This window comes from Ascaphus truei, chromosome 5, assembly GCF_040206685.1.
Source record: "Ascaphus truei isolate aAscTru1 chromosome 5, aAscTru1.hap1, whole genome shotgun sequence".
Classification (NCBI taxonomy): Eukaryota; Metazoa; Chordata; class Amphibia; order Anura; family Ascaphidae; genus Ascaphus; species Ascaphus truei.
In genome coordinates, this window is record NC_134487.1 from 102,353,156 (window position 1) to 102,367,521 (window position 14,366).

At 40.3% G+C, this 14,366-nt stretch overlaps 1 protein-coding gene across 4 annotated transcripts in view; it reads left to right on the plus strand.

The window, feature by feature from the left end:
- MSRB3 (methionine sulfoxide reductase B3) overlaps positions 1-14,162 on the plus strand; it is a 182,181-nt gene extending 168,019 nt beyond the window's left edge. For all 4 annotated transcript variants that reach the window (XM_075600356.1, XM_075600359.1, XM_075600357.1 and 1 more), the window contains 2 exons: positions 6,357-6,454; positions 9,113-14,162. In XM_075600356.1, coding sequence (XP_075456471.1) covers positions 6,357-6,454; positions 9,113-9,268 — 254 coding nt within the window. In that variant the 3' untranslated portion in view covers positions 9,269-14,162. The remainder of the gene's footprint in view (positions 1-6,356; positions 6,455-9,112) is intronic.
- Positions 14,163-14,366: the final 204 nt, after the last annotated feature.

Below are 14,366 nucleotides of genomic sequence, written 5' to 3' on the forward strand. Positions count from 1 at the left end.
GGATTTGGCCCGGGATTAAAGGAGTTACACCCCATTTGGCCACCCCCTACTCTCACCTTGGAAGCAAGGGGTTAACTGGACTGAGGTCCAGTAATGTGTTTTTACCTTGCTTCAGTATCCAAATGTTTATTCCCCTGTATAAATGTAATGTCTCATCCTGGTGTTTGCACTCACACATACACTAGGGTTGATGCGGGAGGGGAGGGGTTAATGTTAATTTAGTGATTATAGCCCTTTGTTCCCTTTTCCCACCTTTTCAGGCTCCATTTTGCAGCCTTCCATAGGTCGCCATTGAGGCTCCATGCGTTCTAATGGCAGAAGTAGCGGTTTTGGACCTGTTTTCCAGCGACGACCAGCAGGTGGCGTCCGAGAGCAGGAGCGGCGGTTTCCCATTGTAAGTCAATGGGCTCATTGACTTCAATGGAGATTCCTCAACGCCGGCCTCGAGGAACAGGTTGGCAGCCATCCAAACCGCAGACCGCAAAAGTGGATACAATGTCTTTGAAAAGAATTTAATCACTTTGGTCAAGTTCAAAGACAATTGGCATGGGAATCTTATGTTGTAGGGCCCCTGGGAAGAAAGTTCTTTTTGCCCCTAGCTCCTAGGAACCCCCACACAAGATCCACACCGGGTCCAGGAATGAGAGACCCCCATAAGGGGTCGAGCGGAGAAGGAGTTTCGTGCCATTGACTTCAATGGCGGAGCGAAGGTCCCATTGAATCTAATGGCGGCGGGTGCCATGCATTGTCAATGGCGGCGCCGGCCATTGATTCCAATGGGGAAAAGCCGCGTGGCGTAAAAACGACTAAGTGTGAAATGATGAAAAATGTAAGTCCATATCTCCGGTTCTGGAATGACCAGGGGGATGGGATTTGGGTGGCATGTAGCCAAGGTTCCGGCTTTAATGCATGACCATTCCCAGCCCCCTCCGACCAACTAGACGGAGTGTGGACGAATGTCAAGATTTGTGGGTTTTTCCATAGACTTCAATGGCGGCGGTTTCTCCATTGAAAGCCTATGGCGGGGAACCCCATTGACTGCAACGGCGGAGTTGCTCCATTGAAGCCCATGGCGGCAGAGCCCGTTGTTTTCAATGGGGAACAAGTGAAAAGCAGAGACTCATTTTTTAAAGGGAAGAATCCTGTATTTTAAAAATGTGTTAAAGTGCATTTCTGTATCTCCGGTTCTGGAAGTCGCAGAGAGTTGAAATTTGGCCAATATGTACGGTCACTGTAGGCATTAATAACTGGCAGATTTCGACCCACTGGACCCACCAGAACGGAACTTATAAATATGTGAAGATATTAAAGTGTATATGGGATTTTGGATCTGCTCTTAAAATGCAGACTCCATCTGCTATGCTAATAGGGCAGGAAGAGCATCCTGAAGATTAAGCATAGCCCGGTGATCAAAAGTTAACTGCCCTGATTGTTTATACTAGGGTCAGGAACAAAGGAAGTTGAGTGGTTTGGGAGTGTCATAATTCACACTTAAAATCTACTTCAAAGAGATTTTCCTAGCCAGCTTGGCGCCTAGGGTTAAGAGTAAAGGGCTGAAATGAGATATAAGTCAGAGTCACCCCTTACTCAAATTGTCTTCATGGTCTTCATGTATTGTCGTGATGTCCACATCTGAATCTGAATTATAGAAGAAATGGCCCATCCTGTATCCTGATGGCTTTCTTGTCCTAACCTTTAAGTAAGTGCCTATATTTTGTCTGTTATCTGTATAATCTCGTGTGTTCACCTTTTTCAAGGAATAAATTATATTTGATCATATCTAAGCCTCGTTCAGTTCAACCCAGTTATATTTTTGGTGTGTATTATTAATAGCCTGTCACAAAGTTACCGTCACAGTCTGTTAGCCAGCCAAATAACGAGGGAAGCATCATTATTATGTGCAGCGTTTTCATTGTCTTTTCATTATGGACAGCACCTATTTCTTTCACCTGCACTTTGACATTTCACATTTCATAAATTAGGGTGTTTAGTGGTCAGGTTTAGTGGGTTTGCTCAGGTTCACCTCATCAATAATGTTAAGAAAAATAAATGTGGAGGGATTGCTGCTTTAAGTGGGATTTCTGCAGCATCTTGTTAATGTTGCTACTGTATGTAATAATTCCCAGAAGTCCGTGATGTTAGCGGTTCACAAACTTGTCCACAATTTGCCCATCTGAGCTACATATGTACAAGTCCTCCAGCTGCTGTCCTGTGTAATGTAGTTATTTCCTTTAATTACTGTGCATTCGTTTGTAAAATTCCACACTTTTTCTTTGCAAGTTCTGCACAGTACTTGGTTCTACTTTCTCATTTCATTTTTTCCTTCAACTTTAGCTTTCCCTGCCCACATATTTTTCAAGTGAAACTTCTTTGCTGGCGCCGACAGGTTTTACATGGGAAAAAATCCTTGCCTGGTAATGAAAAACCGTAACGCGAGTGACGTCACGGTACTAATGGGCACGCGTCCGTTGCGCTCGCGCATGCGCACAAATACAGCAATCTAGGCTGCACGGACCACCCTAAACTTACATGCGCACAAGAAGGGGTTGTGAGCCGTGGTGCGCATGCGCAGAAGCCAATTGTCACCCCCATACATGCGTAATACAGCCGGTCCTGTGCCCCGGCTCCCCCGAAATCTCCTTGTTGGCCGTGAGATGCGACGGGGGCTGGCCATGTCCCCGCACCTCCGCCGTGGGGAGGAGAGAGAGGGGGGGCTGCTCCTGCAGAATCATTGCACCTGCAGCAGGACACGGAGTCCACACATACACTCACACCGACACACACACAAACAGACTCACACTGACTGACACACACATACACACTGACGAGCACACTGACACACGCACACACTGACAGACACACACACACTGATATACACACTGACACACACACACTGACTGACACACATACACACACACACACAGACAAACACACACACTGACATACACACACTGACTGACTGAGAGAGAGACACACACACACACACACTGTCACACTGACACACTAACAGACATACACACACACACGGAATTACTAAAAATATAGAAGTGCAAATAGCTAAAACACGCGTTCTAAGTCAAACTTCTTTGCGTTTTTGCATTAAAATTGTGTTTTGATTTTTAATTAAAAACATCACCATCAAAAATACAATTTCTGTGACAAAAGACAAAGAAGCTTCACTTAAAATGTGCGTGCTCGGCACACACACCCTTTTTTTCTCTTGAGAACACATCTCTTCTACAATATCCCAGTTGTATGAGTAAGTTGGTGCCTATGGCTTGTAGTGTTTCATTTACCATTGCTGGAAGGAATGCAGCGTATTGCTGCACAATGTTTTGGTGGCCGTTCCAGCAAGCAAGTGGTTAAACGGACGTCAAATTATACTGCATACTAAAATGTGTTTTTTTCACGATTCTCTCAACACAAATGTGTGTCTGACAGCTGATAAAAGAAACAAATAACTTGCTGTCCGCGTGTATACAGGTAATGTTAATCCTTGGAATGTGCAACACGTTATCATTGCATAATCTATATCCATATGTTGTTTACAATGAACTGAAATGTTAGACCCCTGGGAAAGCAACCAGATACCAGTGCAGTATACTTGTTGTGTTTTAGGATATAAAGCCGCATACATCTCCACTTCATAGCAACTTTATTGTAATGTACTGTAACGAAAGATCAGGGTTAAAATTAGTTGTTATTGTAATACACACAGAAATATTACTTGGATGTTATTATTAAAAGGTTGCCATTCAGATATTTTTGTACATAGAAAATGATTATTTCAAACGTTGATTTACAAACCTCTTTTGGTGCCAGAATGCCAGGAACCTTGTGGTCCCAGTGAAATGCAATCACTGCTGTAGGGATCACTTGGTCTGTTCCTGCCCCTGCTATCAGGAGTGGAAGAGGAAGATTTCCTCTTCTGTTCCAGTTCTAGCAGAGTCACTATACACACCACAGTGCCACTCCGCACTAGACATGGAACATCAGCATGTCCAGTGCTGAAAGTTCCCTCAATGTCAAGGTGCCATGTCCCTCCATGGCATCGTAAAGCAGTACTCCCACCCAGAAGCCTATGTTTTGCTTTTTTTAGTGTTAAAAATCGTGATTTTATTCATCTCTAGCTTCTGAGGCTACCATGGTAACTTTTACACTGCACTGGGCTCTAGGAAGAGCTCCATTGTAACCTCCAGGACACTTAATATTTCAAATGCTTCTCTCCTGAATGGTGCATTGGATTTAAAAATTGAAGCAGTGCTGGGAAGGGCAAGAAGAGATCTCTTAAAGTAAGTGAAACAATAAATTGTGAAGACAAATGGCAATAAGACTGTTGCCTTAAGGCTTCATTTGGATTCAGTAAATTCCTTTCCCTTAAAGCCAATTATAGTGTCGACCATAGGGCTATTTAAAGGTTCTATTCAAGTGAAATGTTTTTTTAACAATAAATAATAGCGGTCACACTTTAGTGAATAGACCTACAGTGTGTGACTTAAACATTTACATCAGTATTTCTGATAAGGTGCTTTGTATTACAGTATTTGACGTTACATACAGCTGTGTGCAGGACCTCACATGCACAGAATAGTGTAATATTGTAGCGCACTCACCAGAGAAAATGCATAGCATAATTCAGCTTCTTTTGTACGTGTACATGAAAGTCTACAAAGTTGTGTATAGGTGGAATGTTCCCTCGTTTATACAGTATAGCAAAACTGTTTTAAGTATCAATCCTGTGCAGATTTTTTTTCTTGGCTCTTTTGCTCCATCTGTTGGACTTTTTCTTGTTTTTCATTCTGACTGTCAGTAATTTCTTGGCATGTAGTATAATCTTAGTTTTCCTCTTTATACATACAAGAAGCCGTGGCTATCAGTCAAAGGTAATGGTAGTCAATTAGATTGTAAGCTCCTCTGAGCAGGGACTCCTCTTCCTTAATGTTACTTCTATGTCTGAAGCACTTATTCCCATGATCTGTTATTGATATTATTTGTTATTTATATGATTACCACGTGTATTACTACTGTGAAGCGCTATGTACATTTATGGCGCTATATAAATAAAGACATACTGTACAATACAATACAATGTGTAAAGACAAGCAAAAAACGTAACGGAGATGTGTTAAACTTGCAATACCATCACCTTTCCCTGGCAAATAATGTGGGAAACATTTTTAAGGTGATATAGAAAAGGTTCCCCAAGATCTCCATATGCAGAACCAGAGCAAACAGTTAGCCAGTAAATGATGTGGATCAACCGAAACATCGGATTGTGGCAATGAAATTATTTTGCACAAGTCCGTTTGTGTCCTCCTCTTTATATTTTCATTTACACATTTTAAGGGGTCATTGCTCTAAATGGCCTAACAAGCTCAGCCTTCTGTTTTCACCGTCACTTTGTTTTGCATGCTTCAAAACGGAGTTTACCTTGACGAGGTTAGCAGGCTTGAATCAAAAGATGCAACCAGATGACTCTTTTGTCACACAGACTTAGGTTCTAAACGTAAACATGTCACTAGTATATTTTAGCCCAATTGGTAGGAGCACAGGATTTGTTCTATGCTTCAAAACCTAACAAAATATTTATGCTCCATTATACATTGGTTTGAAATGTAAAAAGAGCAGCTAGAACAAAGTTACAGAAAGTGCTACCCAATGTAAATGGGGCTAATGACGAAACTAGGGTGGTGTTTAGTACCTTTGCTTCACAGAGGCCAGCAACACATGGTGGCAAAAGACCAGCAATAATAATATTGGTTATAGCCACGATTGATCTCCTAGGTGGAGAAACTCTCTGTTTGTATGTTAAGTTGATGGACTACACTTGTAAGTCACCTAGAATACTTTTTCATCGGACCTTGGACTTCCCAACACCAAATACTGACTAGTACCATTTTTAAGAAAAAGAATTGTTGTACATTCTGACTTTGCTTGGCCGTTTTTCATCCGGGTCACTTAGAAATGTCTTCCTGTGCAAATAGATGATAGATTGCATTAATGCACTTGTAGTATAAATAAATACTGGGGGGGGGGGGAGAATATACAATCACATGTGGAATCAGTACATTTACAAGTAAGCATCTTTCAGCTGTGCAAATTTGTTCTGCATCTTATTCTCTGTAAATTACCTGGTGTTCACTTCTATACCATATAATGGAGCAGCAATAATTCATGTTATTTACTTTGTCTTAGTACAGGATCATCTAATGTGAACTACAGTATAACTCCACGTGATTCTCTTAAGTTACAATATTTAGCATAAAACGAATGAAGCAGAAAATAATTACACAAGTGGCAAAGTAGCAGGACAACACTTTCCTAATACGCGCAATTTTCTTGTGTTATCTTCGCAGGTTGGCCTTCATTCTTTGATGTGATCAGTCCAGAGGCAATTACAGTTACCGATGACTTTTCATATGGGATGCACAGGGTGGAAACAAGCTGTAGTCAGGTCAGTATATACTTTGCAGCAAATCAGGGTATGTTATCTTTAGAACAGTTCATCTTTTAGGGGAGAAGGAGTGGCTCAGTGAGTAAAGACACTGATGTCGACTCCTTGTGACCTTGGGCAAGTCACTTTATCTCACTGTGCCTCAGGCACCAAAAACATAGATTGTAAGCTCCACTGGGCAGGGACCTGTGTCTGCAAAATGTCTCTGTAAAGAGTTACGTAAAACTATCAGCGCTATAGAAGAACATGCTATTATTATTATTATTATTATTATTATTATTATTATTATCATTTTACTTCTTGTCATCCATGCCCTTCGTGTGTATATTGGACTTCTTTACGGTCTGCCAAATATGTGTATTAATATGTGTGCTAATGTGACTAAGCATAAACACTTGTGTGAATGTATGAATGAATATTTGAGTCCACAGTGGAAAGATAACTCCCTGCAAACTACAATATCCTATTACAGCTCAACCCCCTTATAACACTGTGCTTGGAGTCCAAAGAATCACATCGCGCTATAAGCGTATCGCGTTAGAAATAATGTACAATTGTATGCATTGTACAATAAAGTATTCAAGATACCAATAATCGTGTTGTAAAGTATTCATAAATACGAAAATTGGGAGCCACGCTTGCAACGCGTTATAAGCGGATTCGCGTTGTAACGGATCGCGTTATAACGGGGCTGAGCCGTAGCATGTTTTTTTTTTTTTTTATAGCTTTATGGGTTGGGTTGTCCGTTACAAGATATGAAGGCTGTATCATACTAGCTTTCCCATACCAACTCACAGTGTACTCCAGAAGTTAGTGGTTGGTCCTGTGTCCCTCTATGTTTAACGGGTATGCAAATGTTGTCAATCCTATTAATGAAAAATGAACTGTTTGCCTTTAACGACACTCAGCCTCTCCACATCTTCTGGAAAAATATACACAATAATGCTTAATATTACTCTTTCATTCTCTTTAACAGAATGATTAATTAAAAGTGATTAACGAGAGAGAAAAACAATTATCTATTACTTTTTGAGAGAAGTGCTGTTCACTGAATACTTGTCCAGACCACTTCATATTGTAACAAAACGCATCTACTGTATAATTAATAACACTCTTTGTCAGTAGTAGAGTTTTGGGGTTGAAGGAGGGTTTCTTTTTTTAATAAAGGGAAACTTTATACTTTATTATATAAATACTTAACTGATGGTTATATATTTTAGAAGCCAAAAAGCCACCAACAGAGGTCCAAACAGACCGTAGTGTTTTATGGCGAGCTTTACACCTTGTTGAACTAGCAATATATTTTCTGTGTATTAAGGTGACAGAAAATAACATTCCATTACCATTTGGAAACTAACCTATCCATAGTCCAAGATACAGTTCCTCTTTGCTTTCTAGAACTGAAATATGTTATTAAACAAGTGAATGTGGAACCAGCAGCACTTCTTGTAGGCGAGTAAATGCTGTGTTTATAATAGTAATCACTAATATACATTACTAACATAATGCTATTGTGAGTTATTTTTGTAACACATAATTATGTTTTTTTCATAACCTCAATAGACATTTTTATTAGCCACCCAAGAAACATCGTAAAACTCAAAATGTATCCTTAAAAATAATATTTATTTTTTGGTAGATGTGTACCTATGAATTATAACCATTATCCTATGGAATTATGTTTCCTTCTGCTACATACAGCAGGGGTGGGCAACTCCAGTCCTCAAGGGCCACCAACAGGTCAGGTTTTCAGGATATCCCTGCTTTAGCGCAGGTGGCTCAATGAGTGGCTCAATCGAAGAAAATGTCTGGCATAACTCTTGTTTAGAGAACACTATTTATAGCATTCCAAACACTATTTATAGTATTCCAAACGCTATTTATAGTATTCCAAATGCTATTTATAGCATGCCAAACGCTATTTATAGTATTCCAAACGCTATATATAGCATTCCAAACGCTATTTATAGTATTCCAAACGTTATTTATAGTATTCCATCATTGAAATAAGCAACCTAACCAAACCATAAGTACGTTGAATTCACTCACTTACCGAGGCATGATAGGGACAATTCTAATGATATGCTAGTTGTCGTGGGAGACCAGGACAATTACATGGAATCGCAATCGCCAGACAGATTTAAGGAGTTAAATAAAATAAGTTTATTTTGGCTGAAGCCAACAGGCACAACACAATACAAGGTTTTAGGTTCAAACTCCCCAAAACAGCAGTTACGGGGGAATCCTAAATCATAGGATCAATAATAGAAAGTCGCAACATCACCTCCCAATGATGTTACAACCTTCTATTGGTCATGCGAGCAATCCCTGATACCGCTGCCGTTTTATGTCCATCAGGCGAGTTTTCTCGGGAATCAGACAAACATTCAGTGACTGGGATATGGATAAAGTAAGTTTAAAAAATCGTGAGTAGGCTGACTGCTGCTTTATTGTAAAGCACGATTAGATCTGATCTACACATGACTATGCATACAATACTTCATTAAACAAGCTAATGTGGAAAGAATCAGAATCACCAAGCAGTGCTGAGGCGCAAGTGTTCAGGCATAACTATTAGCACTGCTTCGTATACTGTATCACCAGTCACAGCCAGCAGTTTCCAGAGAAATAACACTTTTGCTTCTTGTTGTGTTGCAGTGTGGTGCCCATCTTGGACATATCTTTGACGATGGACCTCGTCCTACTGGTAAAAGATACTGTATAAACTCTGCATCATTGACTTTCGTACCAGAGACGCCTGACAGTGCTGGAGAAGGCAGCACTTCAGCCTCATCTGAAAAAACTGAGCTCTAAAAGGAAATGCAGCTGAAGTCTTCATATACTGAGTGTTTATGGAAGAAAACCTTTTTTTCCCCAGACTACCTGCTCCCTTATTGAAGCTAGTTAAAAATAAATATATACATAAAGCAGTTCTTCCCCACGCACTAGTTTACCTGAACTACAGTTGTAGCTATTCTTTGCTGATACTGTATCTGGCACCCATATAATTTTACATTATATTTACTAATTTGTAATATATTTATTCTTGGTTATCTTGCAGTATAACTCAAAGGCGAATAGCCATTTATTAGATATTTAGGTTAAAAATACCCAAAAATAAGCAAATAAACGACTAAAGACAAAGGAAGAAAGGCTGTTAAAATGTTATTCGAGGACTACCAAGGCTCCTTCCACTAACGTCTGTGGGTCACCCAAGAGAAGTATCACATAAGGAAACTGCAGTTCAGAAACAATAGAGGTATTGTTTTCAGAAATTCCGCCATTGTTTGGCCTTTTTAAATGATTCTATACTAACAGAAAACATATTTTCTATATCAGTTTGATAGTGATTTAATTTTCTGTATGGTCATGCATTGCTTTCAAAACACTACATAAATGTACTGTATACATTAAATATATTTCCATTTAATAACCTTACTGGGCTCAACTGAAGATACGATACTTTTATAACTCCAAACGTTTGAATAAAAATACATCTCCCCAAGAATCAATTTCCACTATACCTAAGCCACTCTAGTCTCAGAGCAAAACTCCAAAGGAGAAGCAGACGGAGACCTTCTGTAAGGAGTAAAGGGGTTCCAGATATGTGAGCACCTGCAGAGAGATCTTCTTGAAAATGAGACTCTCCCTTCAGGATGAAGTGAACAGATGATGAAATCATGGACTTTCCATATTCCCCTGCGTGGGAGATAGCAGAGCCATACTTGGCTCAGGGTTAGGATAAATGATGGGCTGTTGCCCACGGTTCCTCCCCCTCCTTATAACCCCCTCACTTACAACCCCCTAGGACCACCCAGCTTTTCTGGGGTTGATTGGTCTTAGGGGTTTTCACCCACCGATACCAATAGTCCCCTTTCCTAAAATTATAAGAATCCTACCCCTGTTCATTCTCTCCACCTCCCACTCCCTGGAATCCTCTGACGAGGTAAGGATCCCCTGACGAGAAAAATTCCCCAGGGTTAAAACCGGTTTAATTTATTTTTTTATGTTTTTTTACATTATTCCCCCCTCCATCCCTCTCCAATTCCTCCTCTCTACTTCTCTGTTTTGTATGCCAAGAGAAAATCTAAAGTGAGAAAGAATATTCTCCTTTACATTGGTTCTTACAATTTTATTAGAGTCGTCGTTACTGCAGATATGTTGAAATTTGCTTCACAAAATGTTAAATACCCGAGAAAATAAAGTTACAAGATTTTCAGCCAAATAAATTCGATATTGTGTTTTTACTGGTAGCGCACTTCAGAAACCGAGATCATCTCAGGAGGGTCTCACATTCAAAACGTATCTAACACAGTCGCTTTTTCCTCTGCAATATAACAAAGATACGCCCTTTCCTCTGTTACTCGACTGATAAAACTTTGACTGAGGCCCTCATTCTCTCCCGTCTCGATTACTGTAACCTCCTGCTGTCCGGCCTTCCTGCCTCTCACCTGTCTCCACTACAATCTATCCTAAACACTGCTGCCAGAATAACTCTATTCTTTCCTAGATCTGTCTCTGCATCTCCCCTCCTGAAATCCCCCTCCTGGCTTCCTATCAAATCCTGCATCTCACACTCAATTCTCCTCCTCACTTTTAAAGCTTTACACTCTTCTGTTCCTACTTACATCTCAGCCCTAATTTCTCGCTATGCACCATCCGACTCTTGCGTTCTGCTCAAGGATGTCTTCTCTCTACTCCTTTGTATCAAAAAGCCCTCTCCCGCCTTAAACCTTTCTCACTGACTGCCCCACACCTCTGGAATGCCCTTCCCCTCAATACCCGACTAACACCCTCTCTATCCACCTTTAAGAGCCATCTTAAGACACACTTGCTTAAAGAAGCATATGGGTAGCACCGTGGCTAATACTATACACGATACATAAAGCTTGCCCCCCTGCAGACGCACTTACCTGAATGCCCTCCTACTGTCTCTGTGCATTCTCCCCACCAATTAGATTGTAAGCTCCCCAGAGCAGGGACTCCTCTTCCGAAATTTTACTTTTATTTCTGAAGCACTTATTCCCGTGATCTGTTATTTGTATTATTTGTTATTTATATGATTGTCACGTGTATTACTAATGTGAAGCGCTATGTACACTAATGGCTCTATATAAATAAAGACATACATACATACGTACATTTTTTGTCACAGGCTGACACTGTGCAATTTTACACAAGTCCCTATACCTTTCAGTGCTTTAACTACCAAATAGCAAATATTAAGCCTCCATTACTAAACCATGTTGGCTGTTTACCTAGAGCCATTGCAGTGAGTGGTATTTAGAGGTCATGGTTTAGTGAATGAGGCTGATAATTTCCAAAGTGAGGCTGTAACGCCTGTATTCTACTTGGTGCAGCTCTTTTGCACTTGCAGTGCTGCGCAAAATGAACAAAAACCACTAGGTTCGCTCACTTGACTCAGAAGTGGTGAACTTACTTTGGAAAATAGAACGGAGAGATAGCACACAATCCAAGTAACAGAGTAACACTCACGATTATAGTTACATTTCCGGTTCACATTAATCAACACCCATTTGTAGTGAAAATTAAGTTGACTTTATTTAAAGGAAACTGATCAAACATCAAAGAAGCAACGTGTTAGAACACCTACCCGATGATAGGCTGTTTGTGTCCCTGAAACATCGCTTCTTTGATGTTTGCCCTGTTTCTTTTAAATTAAGGCCATTTATTTTTCACTACAACTGGATGCTGATTAAGGTGATCCAGAAATGTAACTACAATGGGGAGTGTTACTCTGTTACTTGGATTGTGTGCTGTCTCTCCCTTCTATATTTGCTATTGTATATAGAAGTGTGGTTACACTAATGAGACATGCACCTTTCTCGAAGTTCTATTAAAAAAAATATTGGGGGCTCTTTTGGGGTATTTAGGATTTTTTCCTCTTTTTGTCAATTTACTTTGAACGTAAGAAAAACAAAAATGTTTTAGTGTGACTAAATTTCAGCACTCATTCCATGTAAAAGCAGCAGCCCTGCTCAAGATTCCTTTTTGTTTGGCGGAGTGGCTGTGGGCAGCCGGTGCCCTTTCTATTGAATGGGACTTCTCCTGAACTGGGAGGTTCTCAGTGATAGGAAAACAGTGATTTTCTTCTACGGTTAGGCAAAGTATGAAAACATATATCAAATTGGAAGGTTGGGGGCTGCTGAAAGAAGTAGTTCCTTCCATTGACACTTGTGTTTGGTAGGTGGGTTCTGAATCAGGAGAACTCTTGGTGGATGACTGTGGCACTCTACACAGAGATCATGTTTCCAGTGACATCTTCTAAAGAACATAGGATTTGCGCTATTCTGAGATGGCCTGGCTGGTTCCTGACTGTACTGATGAAGCGGCCGTTATTCGAACATATCTTGGCGCCGATTTTGAGTTCTCTGCTGTTCCCCACGCAGCATGAACGCGGCCAATCGCCCCAGGCACCCGCGCTTATCGCGGGTGTTTTGTTTGAATTTCATGGATTCTGTTTCTTCGTTTGCAATAAAATGGATGAATTGTAATGTGTACAGTACTGTGCTACTGTGCTACTGTGTCAATTTCATGTTTTTAAAGCCAGAACACTAAAATTCGTTTTTCTGCACTCGCCGCGCTCGCATCTTATTGCGGGGAGGCTGGAATTCATCCCGCGGCTTCAAATCGTGATTCCGATGTACATGACGCGTGAAGTGTTCGAATAACGGCTGCTGCATCAGTAAGTCAATCAAGACCATTAACCATTGACTGTAAGTCACAGTTACTGATTGACTCACACGCAGCTCCCCGTCAGTGGCAATTAACATCTCCCAGAAATGGCAGTACTTTTGGTAGATGAATACCTCCTAAACGAAGAGGCTTCTAGTGGTAACTTGGCTGAATTAGACCTGCACTTGGAGACCTTATAATTCAAACAATGTAAGAAAAATAATCAGGCAACACTAATTGCTGCTCTAAGGGTCCTGCTGATCGTGGTGCACGCTTTAGCACTCCAGAAATGTAGGTTTGTATATTTTAGCTGCTGCCTGATAAGTACATGATTACTGTATATGAATTCCAAAGAGAAAAAGATTGCACGTGTTATCAATATTATAAGGACAGTGTTTTTCCTGCTTCCTTCTCAAATGTTATTTTCAGGGATAAATCACTAAAGCGAGGTAGCTGGTATCACCCGGTATCAACTACCATGCTTTAGTGTGTAACAACCATGTTACCTTCACCTCCAGAGAGGCCTGTGACATATTACTTAGTCTTGCAGACTCCTCTGGCAGTAAAGGTATTATGGGGTAGATTCACTAAGTGTCAATGCGGGTATTGTATCCTGATCCAACGTTAACTGCTTTTGTCTTGAATGGCAGTTTACATCAGCTTGGTGTGAGATACTCCGCATAGGCGTTTAGTGAATCCCAGAGTAAGACCGCAGAATGTACAGTGCATTCCGCTGATGGTATCATACTTTCATGGTCACAGAGAAATTACAAATATCACACCAACAGCTGAATATTACTATTACAATTCACTATTTGCCTGCTTCTCAAATTATAAATAAAATAAAGTGTAAAGAACAGTTTTTTTTTATATGATGGTTGGATTAACTAGTAAAGGGTACACAAATGACACAATCTTTAGAATTACTGTACAAAATTGTCAATTTATGATATCTGTTTTTCATACTGCATCTTAAATTACAAAGTGCACAAATAAAAATCCGTACAAGTGATTTGTTTTCTGTTTTACTTTTAGCCACAGGTCCTTTAGTGTGCCAGCTGGTATTTGTCACAGTCAGCTTTGCATACCTGGTGTGTTTGCATTTTTGTGTGTAGCTCTTCCAGGTCTTCATCTCTCAAAATCTTCAGAAGCAAAGGTCAAAAGTATTGGAGCAAACGTACATTCCATATATGTACCATTTCCTGAGAAAATATAT